A 19,937-nucleotide genomic window follows, 5' to 3' on the forward strand; every position below is an offset into this window, starting at 1 on the left:
TATCATTTGGCCTTCAATTCCCTGCCCTCTTTGGGGTCATTCAACCTTCTGCAGGAAAACCACTTCCAAAACCACTCAGTACATCATCCTCTTTGAGAAAACCATTCTGGAGCATCATTTAATGAGGATAACTAAAAATGAATAACAAGGAAAGCTCATCCAGTGCTTTTATTTATTTGCTGAGAGAAAAAGACCTTTGTATCAAAGACAACCACGCTTTTCTGCTTTTTCAGTGTGCAGACTGAGAATCTATTCTGATACTTTTTTCTATTAAGTTTTGCAGCTGGTGCATATACACTTTTTATGGTATTTGTTAAGTGCTTTTCATGTGCCAAGCACTGTACTAATGCTGGGGTTGATACAAGTTAATCAGGTTAGACACAGTCCCTATCCCACATAGGGCTCACAGTCTTAATCTCCATTTTACAGATGAGGTAATTGAGGCAAAGGGAAGTTAAATGACTCACCCTAGGTCACACAGCAGACAAGAGTTGGATCCGAGGTTAGAACCCAGGCCAGATTCCCAGGCTCTTGCTCTATCCACAAGGGCTTGCTACTTCTCTCTATTAAATAACAGGCAGACTTGATAGACTTGATATCCCTGTTGGAAACCCAATGGCAGGTTTAAAGCCTCCTAAGGGAAAGATCTCCCCTTATCCAATTCCTTTACTCTCTCTTGCTTCAAGAAAGATACCTTTGAGCTCTGATCGGCTGATTTTCTTCTAATAGTACCACATAGATGAATAAGGAGTTGAACTTCCCAGAGTTTCCCCATAATAATAATGATGATATTTGTTAAGTGCTTACTATGTGCCAACTACTGTTCTAAGTGCTGGGATAGATACAAGGTTATCAGGTTGTCCCATGTGGGGCTCACAGTCTTACTCCCCATTTTACAGATGAGGCACAGAGAAGTTAAGTGACTTGCCCAAAATCACACAGCTGACAAGTGGCAGAGTGGGGATTAGAACCCATGACCTCTGACTCCCAAGCCCAGGCTCTTTCACTAAGTCATGCTGCTTCTCACCACTCTACTACCCCTTCCTCATCCTTATTCCATTTAGCTACTGTTTTCCAAGAGGTCTTCTGCCTACTCTATAAATCCACCCCCTCTTCCTGAATCTCTGACCCTAGCTCTTACACCACCTAAAAGCACTTACCTGACTCTTCTACCCCCGCCCCCACAGCTTTAATTCTGCCCTCTCCCCTGCCTGGCAACAGTATCTCTCCACCCTCATTGACTCCCATACCCACTGCCCACATCAGCTGTTTCAGATGCTTAACTCCCTCCTCAAACCTTCTGTTCCCTCCCTCCCGCCTACCCACCCCCAACCTTTTGCCCCTTATAACCTGGCCACACACTTTATTGATAGAACTGAAACCATCAGGAGTGATCTCCCTTGCTCTTCTCCAGTCCCTTCCTCCTTCTGCCCCTTCTTCAACTCTCCCATTTTTCCCACTTTCCCTCCCACTCTGTCCCAAAATTCATCCCTCCACCTGCACCTCCGACCCCAGGCCTTAACACCTTATAAAAACACTTGCCCTCTCCCTTCTTCCCTCCCGAGTCTCTATTTTCAATCATTCACTTTCCAATGTTTTCTTCCCCACTGCTTTCAAACTTGCAAATGTATCCCCTATCATCAGTGGTATTTACTATGCACAAAGCATTTTACTAAGCACTTATCCTATCCTCCCTTGATCCCACAGCTCCCTACAGTTATCACCCCATTTCCCTCCTACCTTTCCTCTCCAGACTCCTCGAGGGAGTTGTCTACATCCATTTTCTCCACTTCCTCTCCTCCAATTCACTCTTTGACCCTGTCCAATTTGGCTTCTGCCCCCTTTACTCCACAGAAACTGCCCTCCCGCTGGTCACCAATGACCTTCTTCTTGCCAAATCCAATGACTTCTACTCCATCCTAATTAATCCTCCTCAACCTCTCAACTGCCTTTGACATTTGGCCACCCTATTCTCCTGGAAAAATGATCTAACCTGGCTTCACTGACACTCTCCTCTCCTGGGTTTCCTCCTATACCCACTGCCCGCATCATTCTCAATATCTTTTGCCAGATCTTCTAACTATGGCAGTCCCTAAGGGCTCAGGTCTTGGTCCCCTTCTATTCTCCATCTACATTCATTCCCTTGGAGAACTTGTTTGCTCCCACAGCTTCAACTACCATCTCTATGTGGATGATTCCCAAATTTACATCTCCACCCCCATCTCTCTCTTTCTCTGCAACTTCACATTTCCTCCTGCCTTCAGGACATCTCCATTTAGATGTCCTGCCAACATCTCAAATTGAATATGTCCAAAACAGAACTCCTCATCTACCCATCCCAATCCTATCCTCCCCCTGCTTTTCCAATCACTGTAGACAACACTACTATCCTTATCTCATAAGCTTATGGCCTAGGCATTATACTTAACTCCTCTCCCTCTATTTCTACCCCCATATTCAGTATGTCACCGAGTCCTGTCAGTTCTATCTTCACAACATTGCTAAAATCTGCCCTTTCCTCTCCAACCGAACTACCACTATGCTGATTCAAGCATTTATCACATCCTGCCTTGACTACTGCTGCTGACCTCACTTTCTCCTATGACTCCCCACTCCAGACCCTACTTCACTCTGCTTCCCAGATCATTTTTCTAAATAAAAGTTCAGACCACATCTATTAATTCCTCAAGAAACTCCAGTGGTTGCCAATCTACCAGAAACTCCTTACCATCTGCTTTAAAGCATTCAATCATCTTGCTCCCTCCTACAACCCAGTCCACACTCATCTCCTCTAACTCCAACTTTCTCACTGTGCCTCAATCTCATCTATCTTGCTGTCAACCCATTGCCCACATCCTGCCTCTGGCCTGGAACTCTCTCCCCCTTCACGTACAGCAGACCACCACACTTCCCACCTTGAAAACCTTATTAAAATCACATCTCCTCCGAGATGCCTGACCCAACTAAGGTCTCATTTCCCTTACTCCCTCACTTCATTCATTCCATCGGATCTGATGAGCACTTACTATGTGCAGAGCACATCCCTTGGAATTAGAGAAGCAATTAGCAGGTGAATACTCTATGCATTCCCATGAACCAGCAAAGCTTTCAGAGTAGAAAATTTAATTTTAAGTCTAAAAGATTTGTACAATTTAATCTGATTTCAAATCATTTAAAAAAATTCATGTTAAACCCCAAATCCCCAAAAGAAATTGTTACTTTTTAAAAAAGTTTTTCTTAACATTTGCACTGCTAAAATGGAATTACATCAAGTTAGGAATCCAACCTAATTCAGCCCCTGGTTTTTGATGAACTCCGCTTTAAGGAAAGCTTGCATTATAGTACATGTGCCTTGACGGATGCCACATATACACATCCACAAACTTTTCTTCTGACCTCAAATTGCATTCTATCCAGATAGTGTATGTTATCTGAAGAACTTTCCCTATCAATCAACCCATGGTATATATTGAGCACTCCCTGTGTACAGAGAACTGCACTAAGTGCTTGGGAGAATACAATACCACAGAATTGGTTGCTATGAGTCCTACCCACAATCACATTCTATCTAAAATGCTTACTGAAAAACATAGCATGAACTAACTGAATGTATTTGACTTTTAGGCTCTGCTCTAATTTACTTGCGGTTTTGTCAATAAATTGCCTTTCCAACTCTTCCCATGAAGATTAGGTTGCATAATGGGATTTGATGCCTGGGGACAGGCATGACTGAAATGTGTTTTCTATAGCCACAAATGCCAAAATTCAAAACCTTCTGCCATTTCCTTAAATTCTGCCTTTAGTGGCTTTTGGGAGGTGAGAGCTCCTGATTGAAGCAAATTTAAACCAATTTAAGTTGGAACCCTGTCCCAGCATAAAGACCGTGAGCTTGGGAGTCAGAAGACCCATATTCTAGTTTTAGTTCTGCTGGATGACATTGGTCAAGTCACTTAACCTCTCTGAGCCTCAATTTCCTCATTCCTAAGGGATCTATCCTGGATACACTAATGGATTTGCCACAAACAGGATCTGTGGTGTTTTTTCGAGCCTGCCTCTTGGTCTCCAAATCTTCATGAAGCTCTTGCTTAAGGAGAGAGACTCCCATCCTGATTGCTGCCCATAGGCCTGATCTGTCTGCTGGAGTGACTTCCCAATAGTCCACTGTTATGTTTCATTGCTTGAGACTGTGCTTCATTAGGTCTTCAAATGATTTATTCTGCCCTCCTGGTTTGCAGGTGCCCCCTTTCATTTCACCCTATAAGCAATCAGTTATGAATCAGTCAGATGAATCAGTCATTCATTTTATGGAAGGCTGTGTGCAGTACACTGTACTAAGTGCTTGGGAGAGTACAAACAACAATATAATAGACACATTCCCTGCCCACAGTAGCTGCTTAGTTATCTTGCTGTCGTTGATTCTCCTCAAATGTCCTACCCAATAGAACTGTGTTGTTGTGGGAGTTCCTTCAATACTGGTGAGTTGAATGCATTCCAGGACAGCATTGTTGATAATCTTGTCCTACCATTTAATAGTATGATTTGTTGATGGTGCTGGTGAAACTGCTTTAGGAGATGAATATGTTTTCTGTTAGAAGTCCAAGTCTCACAGCCTCATACGAGGTTAGACTTTCCACTTGGTATGGAGTATGATGCTTCTTCATTGCCATACTCTCTTTTGCGCTCTGCTGAAAACCTTGCTGGCCTTTTTTATTCTGTTTTCTATCTCTTTATCTCACCCTGCATCACTGAACAATGAACTATCTAAGTAGCAAGATTCTGTAACAACTCTGAGTTCTGTTTTGCCCATTTAAATCATTGTGTGGAGGGTTCGTCAGATAGGCTTGTATGTAACAGGGGTCTTTTTCTGTTGTCAGACCATAGCATTGTCCTGAATCTGCAAAGCAATTCATATGCATTTGTAAGCCTTCTTGTGTATGTGATTCTAGAGCCCAGTCATCTGAACCTCTGTCTCAGGGACCTTTGATGATGCTTATAGTCTGTTGAACTGGAGTTTCTTAGTGGATCAGAAGTGTATTCTGACGCCAGCTCCCAGACTCTTGCTACATCCTCAAGCAAAACAACATTAACTAGGTTGAACAGGACTGGTCATATGATCCAGCCCTGCTTAACTCTGATGGTGATGGAAAAAGTAACACACAGGGCACCTTCAACTATATGACCACCACTGAGGATTTTCATGGACTGAGAATCAGGTGAATTTCTTAGAATGGCAAAATGCTTAGTGACTCCCAGAAACCTGGTCTATTGATGATGGCAAATGCTTTTGTAATAATTGTGATAGTGTGATATCTGTTGAGCAAATGTGTCAAAAACCATTCTAAGCACTGTAGAAGAAGCAAGGTGATCGGGTCAGAAACAGTTCCTGACTCACCCAGGGCTCATAATCTAAATATGAAGGATAACAGATATTGAATCCCCATTTTACAGATGAGGTAGCTAAGGCACAAAGAAAAAAGTTAAGTGACTTTCCCAAGGTCACACAGCAGACATGTGATGGAGTCCGGGCCCTCTGATTCCCAGGCCCGTGCTCTCTCCACTAGGCAATGCTGTCCCCATTGTACAGGTAACTTCAGTGAATGCCAGTATAAATGTCTTGATACTGTTATCATCACTTTTCTTGTATGTGTTGTGCTGCAAAGAGAAGTGTGGCCTAGTGCAAATAGCACGGGACTAGGTGTCAGGAAAATTGGTTTCTAATCCCAGTTTTGTCAATGTCCTGATGTGTGACTTAAGTCACTCAACTTCTCTGTGTCAGTTTCCTCAACTTGAAAATTAAGTTGAGATACTCAGTCTTGCTACTGCTTAATCATAGTCCCTGAGGGACAGAGACTGTCTAGTCTGAATATCTTATTTCTACCACAGTGCTGGGAATAAAGTAAGTACTTAAATATTATTATTATTATTATTATTATTGTTATTTCACCAGACTCTGAGGACACAAGCGTTTGCCTGTCCTTACACCTGTGACTCCACCCCTTCATGACTTATAAAATTACTTGCCCTCTCCCTGACTACTATCTTCTACTGTTCACTTTCCAGTGGCTCCTTCCCCATTGTTTTCAAACATGCTTTTGTCTCCCCTATCCTAAAAAAACTCTCCCTTAACCCAACGACTCCCTCCAGTTATCGCCCCATAATCCTCTTATCATTCCTCTGGAGACTTCTTGAGCACTCACTTAATCAATCCATCAATCATATTTATTGAACACTTACTTTGTGTAGAGCACTCTGTGAAGCACTTGGGAGAGTACATTATAGCAGAGTTGGTAGATACTTTCCCTGCCCACAAGGAGCTTAAAGTCTAGAGGGAGAAAGAAGCTTTCACTTCCTTTCCTCCAATTCTCTACTTCCTCCAATGTGACTTCTGTCACCTTCACTTCACTAAAACTACCCTCTCAAAGGTCACCAATGACCTCTTTTTGGCCAAATCAAATGGCCTTTACTCCATCCTAATCCTCCTCGACCTTTCAGCTACCTTAGATACTGTGGACCATGCCTTCTTCCTGGAAACATTATCTAACCTTGACTTCACTGACACTGTCCTCTCTTTGGTCTCCTCTTATCTCTCAGGCCTCTCAGTTTCAGTCTCTCTCATGGGCTCCTCCTATGGCTTCCACCCCCGAACTGTGGGAGTCCCTCAAGACTCAGTTCTGGGTCCCCTTCTATTCTCCATCTACACCCCCTCCCTTGGAGAACTCATTGGCTCCCATGGCTTCAGCTACCATCACTATGAAGATGATTCCCCAAACTATCCCTGATCTATCTCCTTCTCTGTAGTCTCATATTTCCTCCTGCCTTCAAGACATCTCTATTTGAGTGACACCACTGTCTCACAACTTGTAACTTTGGCTTATCCTCAACTCATCTCTCTCATTCAACCCTCATATAATAATAATAAAATAATAATAATGTTAGTATTTGTTAAGCGCTTACTATGTGCCAAGCACTGTTCTAAGTGCTGGGGTAGATACAGGGTCAACAGGTTGTCCCATGTGGGGCTCACAGTCTTAATCCCATCGACCATCCCCTCCTCCTCCATACCTTATCTCACCTTGGCTTCACGGACTCTGTCCTCTCCTGGTTCTCCTCTTACCTCTCTGGCCGATCATTCTCGGTCTCCTACGCTGGAGCCTCCTCCCCCTCCCATCCTTTAACTGTTGGAGTTCCTCAAGGGTCAGTTCTTGGCCCTCTTCTGTTCTTCATTTACACTCACTCCCTCGGTGAACTCATCCGCTCTCACGGCTTTGACTACCATCTCTACGCAGATGACACGCAGATCTACATCTCCGCCCCTGTCCTCTCCCCCTCCCTTCAGGCTCGCATCTCCTCCTGCCTCCGGGACGTCTCCACCTGGATGTCGGCCCGCCACCTAAAACTCAACATGAGCAAGACTGAGCTCCTCATCTTCCCTCCCAAGCCCGGTCCGCTCCCAGACTTCTCTATCACCGTGGATGGCACGACCATCCTTCCCGTCCCGCAGGCCCGCAATCTCGGTGTCATCCTTGACTCGTCCCTCTCGTTCACCCCACACATCCTATCCGTTACCAAGACCTGCCGGTTTCACCTCTACAATATCGCCAAGATCCGCCCTTTCCTCTCCACCCAAACGGCTACCTTACTATTACGGGCTCTCGTTATATCCTGGCTAGACTACTGTGTCAGCCTTCTCTCTGACCTCCCTTCCTCCTCTCTCGCCCCGCTCCGGTCTATTCTTCACTCCACTGCCCGGCTCATCTTCCTGCAGAAACGATCTGGGCATGTCACTCCCCTTCTTAAACAACTCCAGTGGTTGCCTATCGACCTCCGCTCCAAACAAAAACTCTTCACTCTAGGCTTCAAGGCTCTCCATCACCTTGCCCCTTCCTACCTCTCCTCCCTTCTCTCTTTCTACCGCCCACCCCGCACGCTCCGCTCCTCTGCCGCCCACCTCCTCACCGTCCCTCGGTCTCGCCTATCCCGCCGTCGACCCCTGGGTCACGTCCTCCCGCGGTCCTGGAACGCCCTCCCTCCTCACCTCCGCCAAACTGATTCTCTTTCCCTCTTCAAAACCTTACTTAAAAATCACCTCCTCCAAGAGGCGTTCCCAGACTGAGCTCCTCTTCCCCCTCTACTCCCTCTGCCATCCCCCCTTTACCTCTCCGCAGCTAAAGCCTCATTTTCCCCTTTTCCCTCTGCTCCTCCACCTCCCCCTTCCCATCCCCACAGCACTGTACTCGTCCGCTCAACTGTATATATTTTCGTTACCCTATTTATTTTGTTAATGAATTGTACATCGCCTTGATTCTATTTAGTTGCCATTGTTTTTAGGAGATGTTCTTCCCCTTGACGCTGTTTAGTGCCATTGTTCTTGTCTGTCCGTCTCCCCCGATTAGACTGTAAGCCCGTCAAACGGCAGGGACTGTCTCTATCTGTTGCCGACTTGTTCATCCCAAGCGCTTAGTACAGTGCTCTGCACATAGTAAGCGCTCAATAAATACTATTGAATGAATGAATGAATGAATCCCCATTTTACAGATGAGGTAACTGAGGCACCGAGAAGTTAAGTGACTTGCCCAAAGTCACACAGCTGACAGCTGGCAGAGCTGGGATTAGAACCCATGACCTCTGACTCCTAAACCCATGGTCTTTCCATTGAGCCACGCTGCTTCTCTGTCATATTCAGTCTGTCACCAAATCCTGTCAGTTCTAGCTACACAACATTGCCAAAATCTGTCCTTTTCTCTCCATCCAAACTGCTACTCTGCTTATCCAAACACTTATCATAGCCTACCTTGATTACTGCATCAGCCTCCTTGTTGACTTCCCTGCCTCCTGTCTCTCCGCAAGTCAGTCTATACTTCACTCTGCTGCCTGGATCATTTTTCTAAAAAAAGTTCACATTTCACATTAGAGAAGCAGTGTGGCTCAGTGGAAAGAGCCCGGGCTTGGGAGTCAGAGGTCATGGGTTCGAATCCCAGTCTACCACTTCTCAGCTGTGTGACTGGGCAAGTCACTTCACTTCTCTGTGCCTCAGTTACCTCATCAGTAAAATGGGGATTAAAGCCCCACGTGGGACAACCTGATCACCCTATATCTAACCCAGTGCTTAGAACAGTGATGTGCACATAGTAAGGGCTTAACCAATACCAACATTCTTGAGAAGCAGCGTGTCTCAGTGGAAAGAGCACGGGCTTGGGAGTCACAGGCCATGGGTTCAAATCCCTGCTGTGCCACTTGTCAGCTGTGTGACTGTGGGCAAGTCACTTAACTTCTCTGTGCCTCAGTTACCTCATCTGCAAAATGGGGATTAAGACTGTGAGCCTCATGTGGGACAGCCTGAGTTTTTTGTATCTATCCCAGTGCTTAGAACAGTGCTCTGCACATAGTAAGCACTTAACAAATACCAACATTATTACTATTATTTCCCCATTCCTCAAGAACCTCCAGAGCTTGCCCATGCATTTTGCATCAAACAGAAACTTCTTAGCACTGGCTTTAAAGCACTCAATAGCACTGCCCCCTTCTACCTTACCAAGTGGATTTCTTACTATAAACCCAGCCCACACCCTTTGCTCCGCTAATGCCAACCTTCTCATTATACCTCGATCTCAGCTATCTCGCTGCCCTCTCACCCATGTCCTGTCTCTGGCCTGGAACTCCCTCCCCCTTCATGTCTGACAAACCATCACTTTCCCCACCTTCAAAGACTTATTGCAATCACAGCTCCTCCAAGAGGCCTTACGCAAGTTCTCTAATCCCTTACTCCCTTCTCTCTTCTGCATCCCCTACACTTGAAGTACTTGACATACACTCCACCCTCAGCCCCTTGGGCTTAAATGTCTAGACTGTAAGCTCCTGGGGGCAGGGATCATGTCTACCAACTCTGTAATAGTATACTCTCTTAAGTGCTTAGTAGAGTGCTTTGCCCACATTAAGTATTCAATAATGTGCAAGATGCTCAGAATTTCCTCAAGGTCACAAGCCTCCATGGCAACTAAACATAAGAGAAATGTCAGTGGAAGAAATAGTGAACTGTTCCCTTCTAGACCACCTTGACTTGTTCCCTTTATTCATCCTCCCTCCCAGCCCCACAGTAATTATGTACATAGTAATTTTATTTATTTAATGTCTCTCTCCTCCTCTAGACTGTAAGCTCATTGTGGGCAGGGAATGTGTCTGTTATATTGTTGTATTGTACTCCTCCAAGCACTTAGTACAGTGCTCTGCACACAGTAAACACTCAATAAATATGATTGATTGACAGTAAGCATTCAATAAATACTATCAAGTGATTGTTGCAAACTCCTAGTAACCTTCCAGACAAAGGACTCCTCAAGTTGCAAAATGTCCTATAAGACTAGCTCTTCCTATTTTAATTGTTTGGGAGCACACTAATCAGGATGTCTCCATCTTAGATATCACCACAGAAAAAGTGGCCCTCTATCATAGTGAAGAACACAGTTGCTCCTGCACTGTGAACTCTCAGATGGCATTGCCTTGAAAATGTAGGAGCCTGCTTGAAAGCTCAACCCCACTGCTGCACCACGGTGCACACACGTATGTTGTAAAGTTCTGCTCTAAGAGAACCTGGGAACTTGGAAGTTTTGACATGCCGGTAATAGGTACTGCCCACTTGGCTCCTCTAACGGCGACCTACTCACTGTACCTCGATCTCATCTATCTCGCCACTGACCTCTTGCCCACGTCCTGCATCTTGCCTGGAACGCCGTCCCTCTTCATATCCGACAGCCAATTACCCTCCCCACCTTCAAAGCCTTATTGAAGGCCCATCTCCTCCAACAGGCCTTCCCTGACCAAGCCCTCATTTCCTATTTTCCCATTACCTTCTGCATTGCCCTGATTTGCTCTTTATTCACCCCACTGTTCAGCCCCACAGCACTGACTGACATATCTGTAATTTTATTTATTTATATTAATGTCTGTAACCCCGTCTAGACTCTGAACTCATTGTGGGTAGGGAACTAACAACTCTGTTATATTGTTCTCTCCTAAGCACTTAATACAGTGCTCTGCACAAAGTAAGTGCTCAATAAATATGATTGATTCTACTTGGACCGTGAGCCACATGTGTCTGACCTGATTCTCTTCTATCTACCCTAGTGCTTAGTACAGGGTTTGGCACATAGTAAGTACCTTCTTAAAATGGTATTTGTTAAACACTTACTATGCATAAAGCACTGTTCAAAGTAGATACCAGCTAATTACATCCCACGTGGGACAGTCAAGTAGGAGCCATTGTTCTTGTCTGTCCGTCTCCCCCGATTAGACTGTAAGCCCGTCAAACGGCAGGGACTGTCTCTATCTGTTGCCGACTTGTTCATTCCAAGCGCTTAGTACAGTGCTCTGCACATAGTAAGCGCTCAATAAATACTATTGAATGAATGAACGAAGGGAGAATAGGTATTGAATCCCCATTTTAGAGTTGAGGAAACCGAGGCACAGTGAAGTTATGTGACTTGCCCTAGGTCTCACAGCAGACAAATGGCAAGTTCAACAACATTTAAACACTTACAAAAACCAAGACCTCAGAAATAGTTCTCTGCCTTTTTTCAGATTAAGAAAGGAAAAACTTTAAGTAAATATGGAGAAGTGATGATCATCAGCAATCTGGGACCAAGGGTTCATGCCCTGGCTTCCATTCGTATACTTGGAGAAGCTATAGATGTGAGTGGCTTAGGTGTGCGAACAACGCTGATCTGCCAGTACAGAAAAAGGTTTCCTGAAAAAAGATCCTTCCTGCCAACTAAGGAAGCAAGGCAGATAGGGGATAGATGCCCTTACGTTTTAGGGTCATGTTTGTGTAAGTCGGTCAGGAATTTCCTTTTTTTCATATCATCATCATCATCATCATCATCATCACTGATAGTATTTATTTAGTGCTTACTATGTGCAGAACACTGTACTAAAGTGCTTGGGAGAATACAACAGAGTTGGTAGACATGTTCCCTGCCCACAATGAGGTTACAGTCTAGAGGGGGAGACAGACATCAATATAAATAAATAATTTATAATACATGATTTTTATATATGTACATAAGTGCTGTGGCGTTGACGGTGGAACAAATTTCAAATGCCCCTAGGTCAGATATACAAGTGCATAGATGACGCAGAAGGGAGAGGGAGTCGGGGAAGAAAAGCTTAATTGAGGAAGGCCTCTTGTAGGGGATATGACTTGAATAAGCCTTTGAAGGTGGGAAGAGTGGTAGTCTGGCATATATGGAGGGAAAGGGAGTTCCGGACCAGAGGGAGGACGTGGGAAAGGGGTCGGCAGCAAGATAGATGATAGATCGAGTCCCAGTGAGCAAGCTGGTGCTAGAGGAACAAAGTGTGTGGAATGGGCTGTAGTAGGAAGTCGGGGAGGTGAGGTAGGAGGGAGAGAGCTGATTGCGTGCTTTAAAGTTGATGATGAGGAGTTTCTGTTTGATGCAGAGGTGGATAGGCAATCACTGGAGGTTCTTGAGGAATGGGGAAACATGGACTGAACTTTTTTTATAAAAATGACCCGGGCAGCAGGCTGAAGTGGAGAGAGACAGGAGACAGTGAGGTCAGCAAGGAAGTAGATGGTAGCTGTTTGAATGGCGAGGAAAGGGAGGAATTTAGCAATGTCGTGAAGTTTGGACTGACAGGATTTGGTAACAGATTGAATATGTAGGTTGAATGAGAGAGACGAGTTTAGGATAATGCTAGGGGTATTGTGAGACAAGGAGGATGGGAGATATTATGTGTGAGACAGGAAGGTGGTGGTTTGGTAGTGTTGTCTACACCAATGGGAAAGTCAAGGTGAGGGTAACATTGGGTGGAAAGATGAGGAGATCTGTTTTCGACATGTTTAGCTTGAGGTGTTGGTGGGACATCCAGGTAGAGATGCCCAGAAGGCAGGAGGAAATGTGAGACTGCAGAGAAGGAGAGAGGTTAGGGCTGGAGATGTAGAATTGGGAATCATCCACATAGATATGGCTGTTGAAGCCATCGATCAATCGATCAATGATATTTATTGAATGCTAACTATGTGCAGAGCACTGTACTAAGCATTTGGGTGAGTACAATACAACAAAATTTGCAGACACTTTCCTTGCCTATAGAAAATTTACATTCTAGAGGGGGGGAGACAATTTAAATAAATACAAAACTTATAATATGTAATTTAAAGATATGTTCATGGGAGCGAATGAGTTCACCAAGAGAGTGAGAATAGGTGGAGAATAGAAGAGAACCCAGAACTGAGCTTTAAGGGACCCCCACTTTCAAAGGGTGGGAGGGCAGAGAAGGAGTCTGTAAAAGAGACAGAGAAGGAGCGATCAGAGAGTTAGGAGGAGTACTAGGATAGGACAGTGTCAGTGAAGCAAAGGTTTGATAAAGTTTCCAGGAGAAGGGGATGGTCAACAGTTTTAAAGACATCTGAGTGGTCTAGGAGAAGTAAGGTAGAGTAGAGGCCATCAAATTTGTCAAGAAGAAGGTCATTGGTTACCTTAAAGAGGCTTGTTTCTGTGAAGTGAAGGGAGAAGAAACCAGATTGGAGGGGATCAGGAAAAGAATTGGAGGAGTGGAAGTGAGAAAAGTGAGTGTAGACAACTCTACCATGAAGTTTGGTGAGGAATGGTAGAAAGGAGATAGGGCGATAACTGGAGGAGGTGGAGAGCAGAAGGGTCGTCGGGGACATCCACATGGACATGGAAGTCCCTAATTGAAGTGTCCATCCTGGGGATTGAGAATGAGAAAAGTAATACCTCAAACACAAATCCCTACAGTCTGCAAACCCAAAAGTCATGCATAAAATTGGGCTGTAATGCATCTCTTAAAAATCTACTCCTGATTCCTTGAATTACTTGGCTCTTACTCATTATAGTCTGTTTCTACTGGATATATCACAGCAATTAGAAATGCCTACCTCCTTCCCACCACCTTTCCTGAAAAATAACAATAATAATGATATTGATGGTATTTGTTAAGCACTTACTATGTGTCAAGCACTGTTCTAAGTGCTGGGGTAGATACAAGGTAATCAAATTGTCCCACGTGGGGCTCACAGTCTTAATCCCCACTTTACAGATGAGGTGACTGAGGAACAGAGAAGTTAAGTGACTTGCCTAAAGTCACCCAGCTGATACGCTGCGGAGCCAGGATTAGAACCCACGACCTATGACTCCCAAGGCTGTGCTCTTTCCACTAAGCCACACTGCTTCTCAAACCAAATGCTCAAATCCCATCATCACTATTATTATTGTTAGAATGTGAAAGGAGGCATGTGTTTGAGGCAAGGCAAACTTTGCATGAGCTGCAAGACCAGAAAGTTAACATGAAGTGAGAAGGTGCAATAAGAAATACCAATATTAAAATTCAGTAGCGCTCTCATGAGAGAGCACTAGATCAAGAGTATTATTCTGTTGCTGAATTGTACATTCCAAGCGCTTAGTACAGTGCTCTGCACATAGTATGCATTCAATAAATACTATTGAATGAATAACAGGGGAATCCCTGTGCATGTACAACTTTAACTTTATGGTTTAAGCAAACTTGTGTTTAGTGAAACAGGTAAGTTTTGCTCGCAATTTAGGATAGGGTGATGGGTATGAATATATCAGGAGTTTGAACTGAAGGAGAGCATGATGGTGAATGCACTGGCACTCTAAGAACATATGCAGGGATGACATGTTAGTTCATGGATCGGATAGAAGAGCTGGAACAAATGTGAAGATTGAAGCACAGCACTGTACATCTGTGCTATCCTGAAGACTGGAATGGGTCCATATATTTTATTTAAACCTGGGGAATTCACTGACCTCAATTTAACAGGTGGTACTTTTGGATACCTGTCACATAGCAGGGGTTTTTATCTCAATAACAGATCATTATAATGCTCCTATTGTTATGATGTGTTCATATCAGTTTCACTTGAGAAATCAAGATGCGTGATAATGATTTGCTAATAATATTTATATTAGACATTGGGATAGGTGGAGGACAATTGTTTTTTTGGAACAGACTTCAGCCAAACCATCATTATTAGCTTGAGCTTATTTGCCCATTAGAGATCATAGCTTTTCTCTGCTAAGGAAACCCCCTTGCGAAAACCTGGTGTAGTTCTCTGGCTACCATGCTGAGGATAGTTTTGGACTATGGGAGTCTGGATTTAACACACAGTCACCTAGAATTCTTAGGGTCAGTTGCCCTTCTAAATGCAAATGAATGATTTCCTCAGTTCTTATCATTACCCTCTCCATTGCCCTGCTTCCTGAGTCTTCTAGTCCCTTCCAAAACAGTCTTGTCTCTTCCCATCCAGTCCTTCCCACCTGCTCTCCTGTTTCACCTTTCCTTTGTTCAGCTCGGTCTGGTCTGGCTCTTCTCCGTCTCAGTTTGGTTAACTTGCCACCTTCTCCACAGGCATCCATCATGACAGGGAGTGTGCACAGCTTGGGCCTCGAAGGGAGCCCATTAATCATGGATTCGGTGGGACAGCCAGGGCTGAGTTCCCTGAGGAAAGGGATTTCCCACCACCGGGCCAAAGGGCAGAGCAATGACCACGCTTCGCCCCCCAAGAAAAGTGAGAGGAGCTTGGATATGAAGATGATCAAGGAAGAGATGCAGGAAATCATGTCTCCGACCCCCCTTGAATTACACAAGGTCGGTGTCTGGAAGTAGTGCAGTGTCCTGAGGCGGATTTGGGTAACAGAGAGCATCTGACCATTCTGCATGTTATCATGGAGAGTGTGGAAAATCTGGTTTGATTGATCAGAATAAATCTCTTCTTCTTAACCCGTATCACTCATTCCCATCATGTTTTTCACCGAGAGGGAAGAGAGTTGTCCGTGCCTTTTCCCATTCCCACATCTCCATCCTCTTGATTGGTTTTGTGGACTTGTCTTTCACTGTTGTATCTCAATGCTTCAATGGAACTAGGCCAGATGAAGCAAGCAGAAGGATGGTGCCTTTCCAACTTCTCTTCCATTTGAACCATATGAGGTACAACTGGAAGAAAAGGAATTTGAAAAAGAACAGTTTAGTTCAAGGCCAAGCAGTTTGACCTACCACTCACTCCTTTTCACGGGAAAAAGGGGTGGGCAGACATTTCAGGCAATTCTGATTTACACCAGAGGACTGCTACAGGATGCACAAGGCACCTAAGAATATCTTATACAAGATATGCAAACTCCTCATCACTCCTCTGGAGGAGATAGCACCTGGTTGGGTAAAAGCGTGTGTGTGAGAGATTCAGAAGCTACCTCAGGGCTGCTACTTAATGTCATTTTCCTCCCTCACTGTCCTTCAGCCTCAATTTGCATTGATTTACCAAAGTTGTGGGGAATGCAGGTTATCCACTCTGTATGTACTGAAGAATTTGTTCCTCAAGTAAACACCTCCAGCAGAAGATCTATGTGATAAGTTGTATAGCAGCATCTTAATTATCAACACCTACGTGAAGACTGTCGAGCCATATCTGAAATGACAGTAGATGCCATTGCAAGGCAAAAGAGGCGTGATACAATAAATTAAGTGTGAACAGTCACGTGTCCCTCCTCTTTAAACTAGATGCCACTGGGAGAAGACTCGGACCTAGGCAATACTGTTTTGGAAGTTGAGCCAGTTGAGAAATCCTTAGCCTAGCTCTTCTAGGGTTCCAAGGAGTTTGGATGGAACCAAGATTCCTAGGATCCCCCTTGGAGCTCATTGGGATACTGGGGGGCCCAGAATTGCCCCCACCCCCTTGGAAGAGCTCTGCTTGTCCCGGAACAGCCCAAAGTGAGCATCAAATAGTGGTTCTTGTATACCCAAAAGCCACTTCATTGTTTAGGACTCTGTAGAGCCAGCAAACAAGTTGGTGGTGGTGGCTTAGACTGTGACAGCAGTTATACCAACCTTAGAGAGTAGCAAAGCCATCGCTGCCCTCCCCAGGAAGGTACTTGGATCCTCCCCAAGGTGCTGTTTGTGACTGATATTCTAAAATATTCTAGGAGGTTCTCATTGCCTGTACTTTTTTTTAATCTTTCTTTCCAGAAATCTGGGGGGAGGGCCGAATATGAGAACATTTTTTTCCTCAACCTTCATATCTCGAGATGAACTACTCCTCGTGTTTAATTACTCCTTAGGGGATTGATAAATTTCAATGTTTGTGACCCTCTAAATCCATCAAGGAGGCGGAGAAAGAGGAAATCTCTTAACTTCTTCCTTCGGGTTCGATTCTAGTTATTTGTGTTCACCTCAGCCAGGTGTAAGAAAAGAAGACTGTAGGTTGCCTTTGCACTGTACACCTACAAAACAATACTGTTTTATGAGGAAAGAGAATGGGCATGCTGATTCTAGGAGTCTGGCAAGTAATATCCTAGCTACCCTGGTTATGTTCCTCTTGTTTGTAATCCAAATTGCATAAGGACACAAAATATTGAAGAGATCATTCCTTGCATCTGAAAGTCCTGGAAACAATTTCAGGGCATTCATTTCTTCCTTAGCCACTTATACCAAAACTCCTCTTAAGGGCATTTCAAGGAAATTTGGGGCAGAACTCATGTGATTACTGGTGCATTTCAAGAGCTTGTCCTAATGACTTCTATGCTTTCCATTTCTGTTGATGCCAAATGGAATCCAAGTAAATACACCTGGCTGTTCCATACCATCCCCTGTGTTACTGATGAGTTTCTCCCCTATTTCTTTTGTCATTCATATTGCTACCTCGTCTCCTCATCCTTTGAGAAGCAGCGTGGCTCAGTGGAAAGAGCATGGGCTTGGGAGTCAGAGGTCATGGGTTCAAATCCTGGCTCTGCCACTTGTCAGCTGTGTGACTGTGGGCAAGTCACTTCACTTCTCTGTGCCTCAGTTCCCTCATCTGTAAAATGGGGATTAAGACTGTGAGCCTCACGTGGGACAACCTGATTACCTGTATCTACCCCAGTGCTTAGAACAGTGCTCTGTACATAGTAAGCACTTAACAAATACCAGTTATCATTTTTTTTGTAGATGACACTTCACAAGGACCCAGTGAGTCAAGACTTCGGATTCAGTGTCTCTGATGGCCTGCTAGAGAAGGGTGTCTATGTCAACATGATTCGTCCAGATGGTCCAGCTGATCAAAGTGGCCTCAAACCCTTTGACCGTGTCCTTCAGGTAATGTGCATTCCAGTACAAAGCTATGGGGGCTACTTTGTGATAGTCACGATGATCTTGATCAAGTGACTTTTCTTCTGGGAAAAGAGAGAAACAAACGTGTGATCTCTAAACTTGTGTCCTAGAATGAAAACAACCTCTGGACTTAATCAGTTCAATGAAATAACACTTAATTTCTAGAACACATACAAATCTCAGCCCCTAATATTATGAAAATACTTTAAAAATCTACTTCACTTGCAAAGTAATTCAACATGCCACCCAATGATTTCTCTTCATCAAAGTTCCACTCCAAGACTAGTTTAATTCTCATGGTTCTTGATGGTCAATGAACTGCTTTTTCCCACTCCGTGTTCTCTTACGTACATTAGGTAAATCACATCCGAACTAGAGATTTTGACTGCTGCCTGACTGTGCCGCTGATTTCTGAGGCTGGAGACAAATTGGATCTGGTCATCAGTCGAAACCCTCTGGCACTTGCTGCTCAGCGAGTGGAAAACAGACAGGGGTCTGACCATCTCTTCTTGGGTTTTGAAAGCAAGAACAGCACACAGATGCTCTGAAGATTAGAGCTACAGGTGGAAGAGCTCTTCAGCTCCTTCTGTGGCAGAGATTCTGGTGATGTCGAATATGATTTTTCCTTTCTGCACTGGTGTTTGGGCTGTGTAACGTCTGAAGTCATGGGACATGTCTGCTGTGAGTGGAGGACCATGAGATCTGGATTGGGGTAGCCAAGGGATGCCATAAGCAGCTTGGACATTGATGAATGTAGACAAGAGCATGGCGTTTTGAGCTGCTGAGAAGTGTCCAAGATGATGGCTTATTTGGCAGGGTGTGCTCCATCCATCTCTCAATCTGGTCTGCCTCTGTATAGTTTAAGGGGTTTTTAGTGGTCATTTGTGACTGTCCTCTCGGCTCCCATTGCCCTTTCATACACATGGTGCTAATTAGTTTGTGGTGTGCCGTGGAAAAGAAGCTCTTCCCAGTATGTGGGAAGAGTGATCCCTACAATTTTTTGGACCTTTCAACCCTGCTGCTCCATTTGGTTCCACTCCCTTTTTCCCAACTGACCAATCCCTTAAGCAGATTCATCCAATTCTGGGGTCGAGTCCCCATTTAAACCGTACTCCTCAAGTTAGCGTGGCTGATGATTTTCAACCTTTCCCCCTTTGAAATATCCCATCTTTAATGGATTACCTTTTGTCTCCAATTCAGAGACTTTCCCCTTGTCAGCCAATGACCCATTTTTCCCTTCCGTCAACATGGAGCGATGAAAGGGAGTAGAGAAGGAATGACTCTTTTCCTCCCAACTTGGTTTTAGGCTGTAATCTTAATGCTTTGATTCCTTCCCCTTTCTCAACCTTTCCGTTTTCTTTTTTTCTGTCTCTTTCTGAGTCTCGGTTTTTGCGTCCCTCTCTCTTGCTTTCTTTCTCCTCTCCCTTTCGCTTTCACTCTTTCTCTTTCTCTCCCTCTCATTTCTTTTTGAAGTAGCACCAGCTTAAAAAGAGGACCAGGGTAAATGACTAGCTCTTCGGATTCAGTAGTTGTACTAGTAGAAGTGTTCTGCGGGTTGCAGACAATGCTGCCAAAGGTCAGTAGCTATTTCTGCCATCATCCATTAAACCACACTTGGACCACTTAGGAGTAAAGATACCCTCAAAATTCTTTCTTGGCCCGACTCCTTTTGATGCTCCCTGTAATGCAAACCTCAGCACCCTTGTCAAATGCTCGTATGATGAAAGATATTTCCCTCTTTAGTGGACCTTGAGCAGGCCCCCCCCCCCCGCCCCGCCAGCGCACGTGCACTCTGTGATAAACAC

The 19,937-nt window shown here is 44.5% G+C and overlaps 1 protein-coding gene across 1 annotated transcript in view; it reads left to right on the plus strand.

Moving 5' to 3' along the window:
* GRIP2 (glutamate receptor interacting protein 2) overlaps positions 1-18,766 on the plus strand; it is a 177,414-nt gene extending 158,648 nt beyond the window's left edge. The window contains exons 25-27 of the mRNA XM_039910260.1: positions 15,403-15,642; positions 17,971-18,117; positions 18,489-18,766. Coding sequence (XP_039766194.1) covers positions 15,403-15,642; positions 17,971-18,117; positions 18,489-18,680 — 579 coding nt within the window. The 3' untranslated portion in view covers positions 18,681-18,766. The remainder of the gene's footprint in view (positions 1-15,402; positions 15,643-17,970; positions 18,118-18,488) is intronic.
* Positions 18,767-19,937: the final 1,171 nt, after the last annotated feature.

This window comes from Ornithorhynchus anatinus, chromosome X1 (genome assembly GCF_004115215.2).
Source record: "Ornithorhynchus anatinus isolate Pmale09 chromosome X1, mOrnAna1.pri.v4, whole genome shotgun sequence".
Taxonomy (NCBI): domain Eukaryota; kingdom Metazoa; phylum Chordata; class Mammalia; order Monotremata; family Ornithorhynchidae; genus Ornithorhynchus; species Ornithorhynchus anatinus.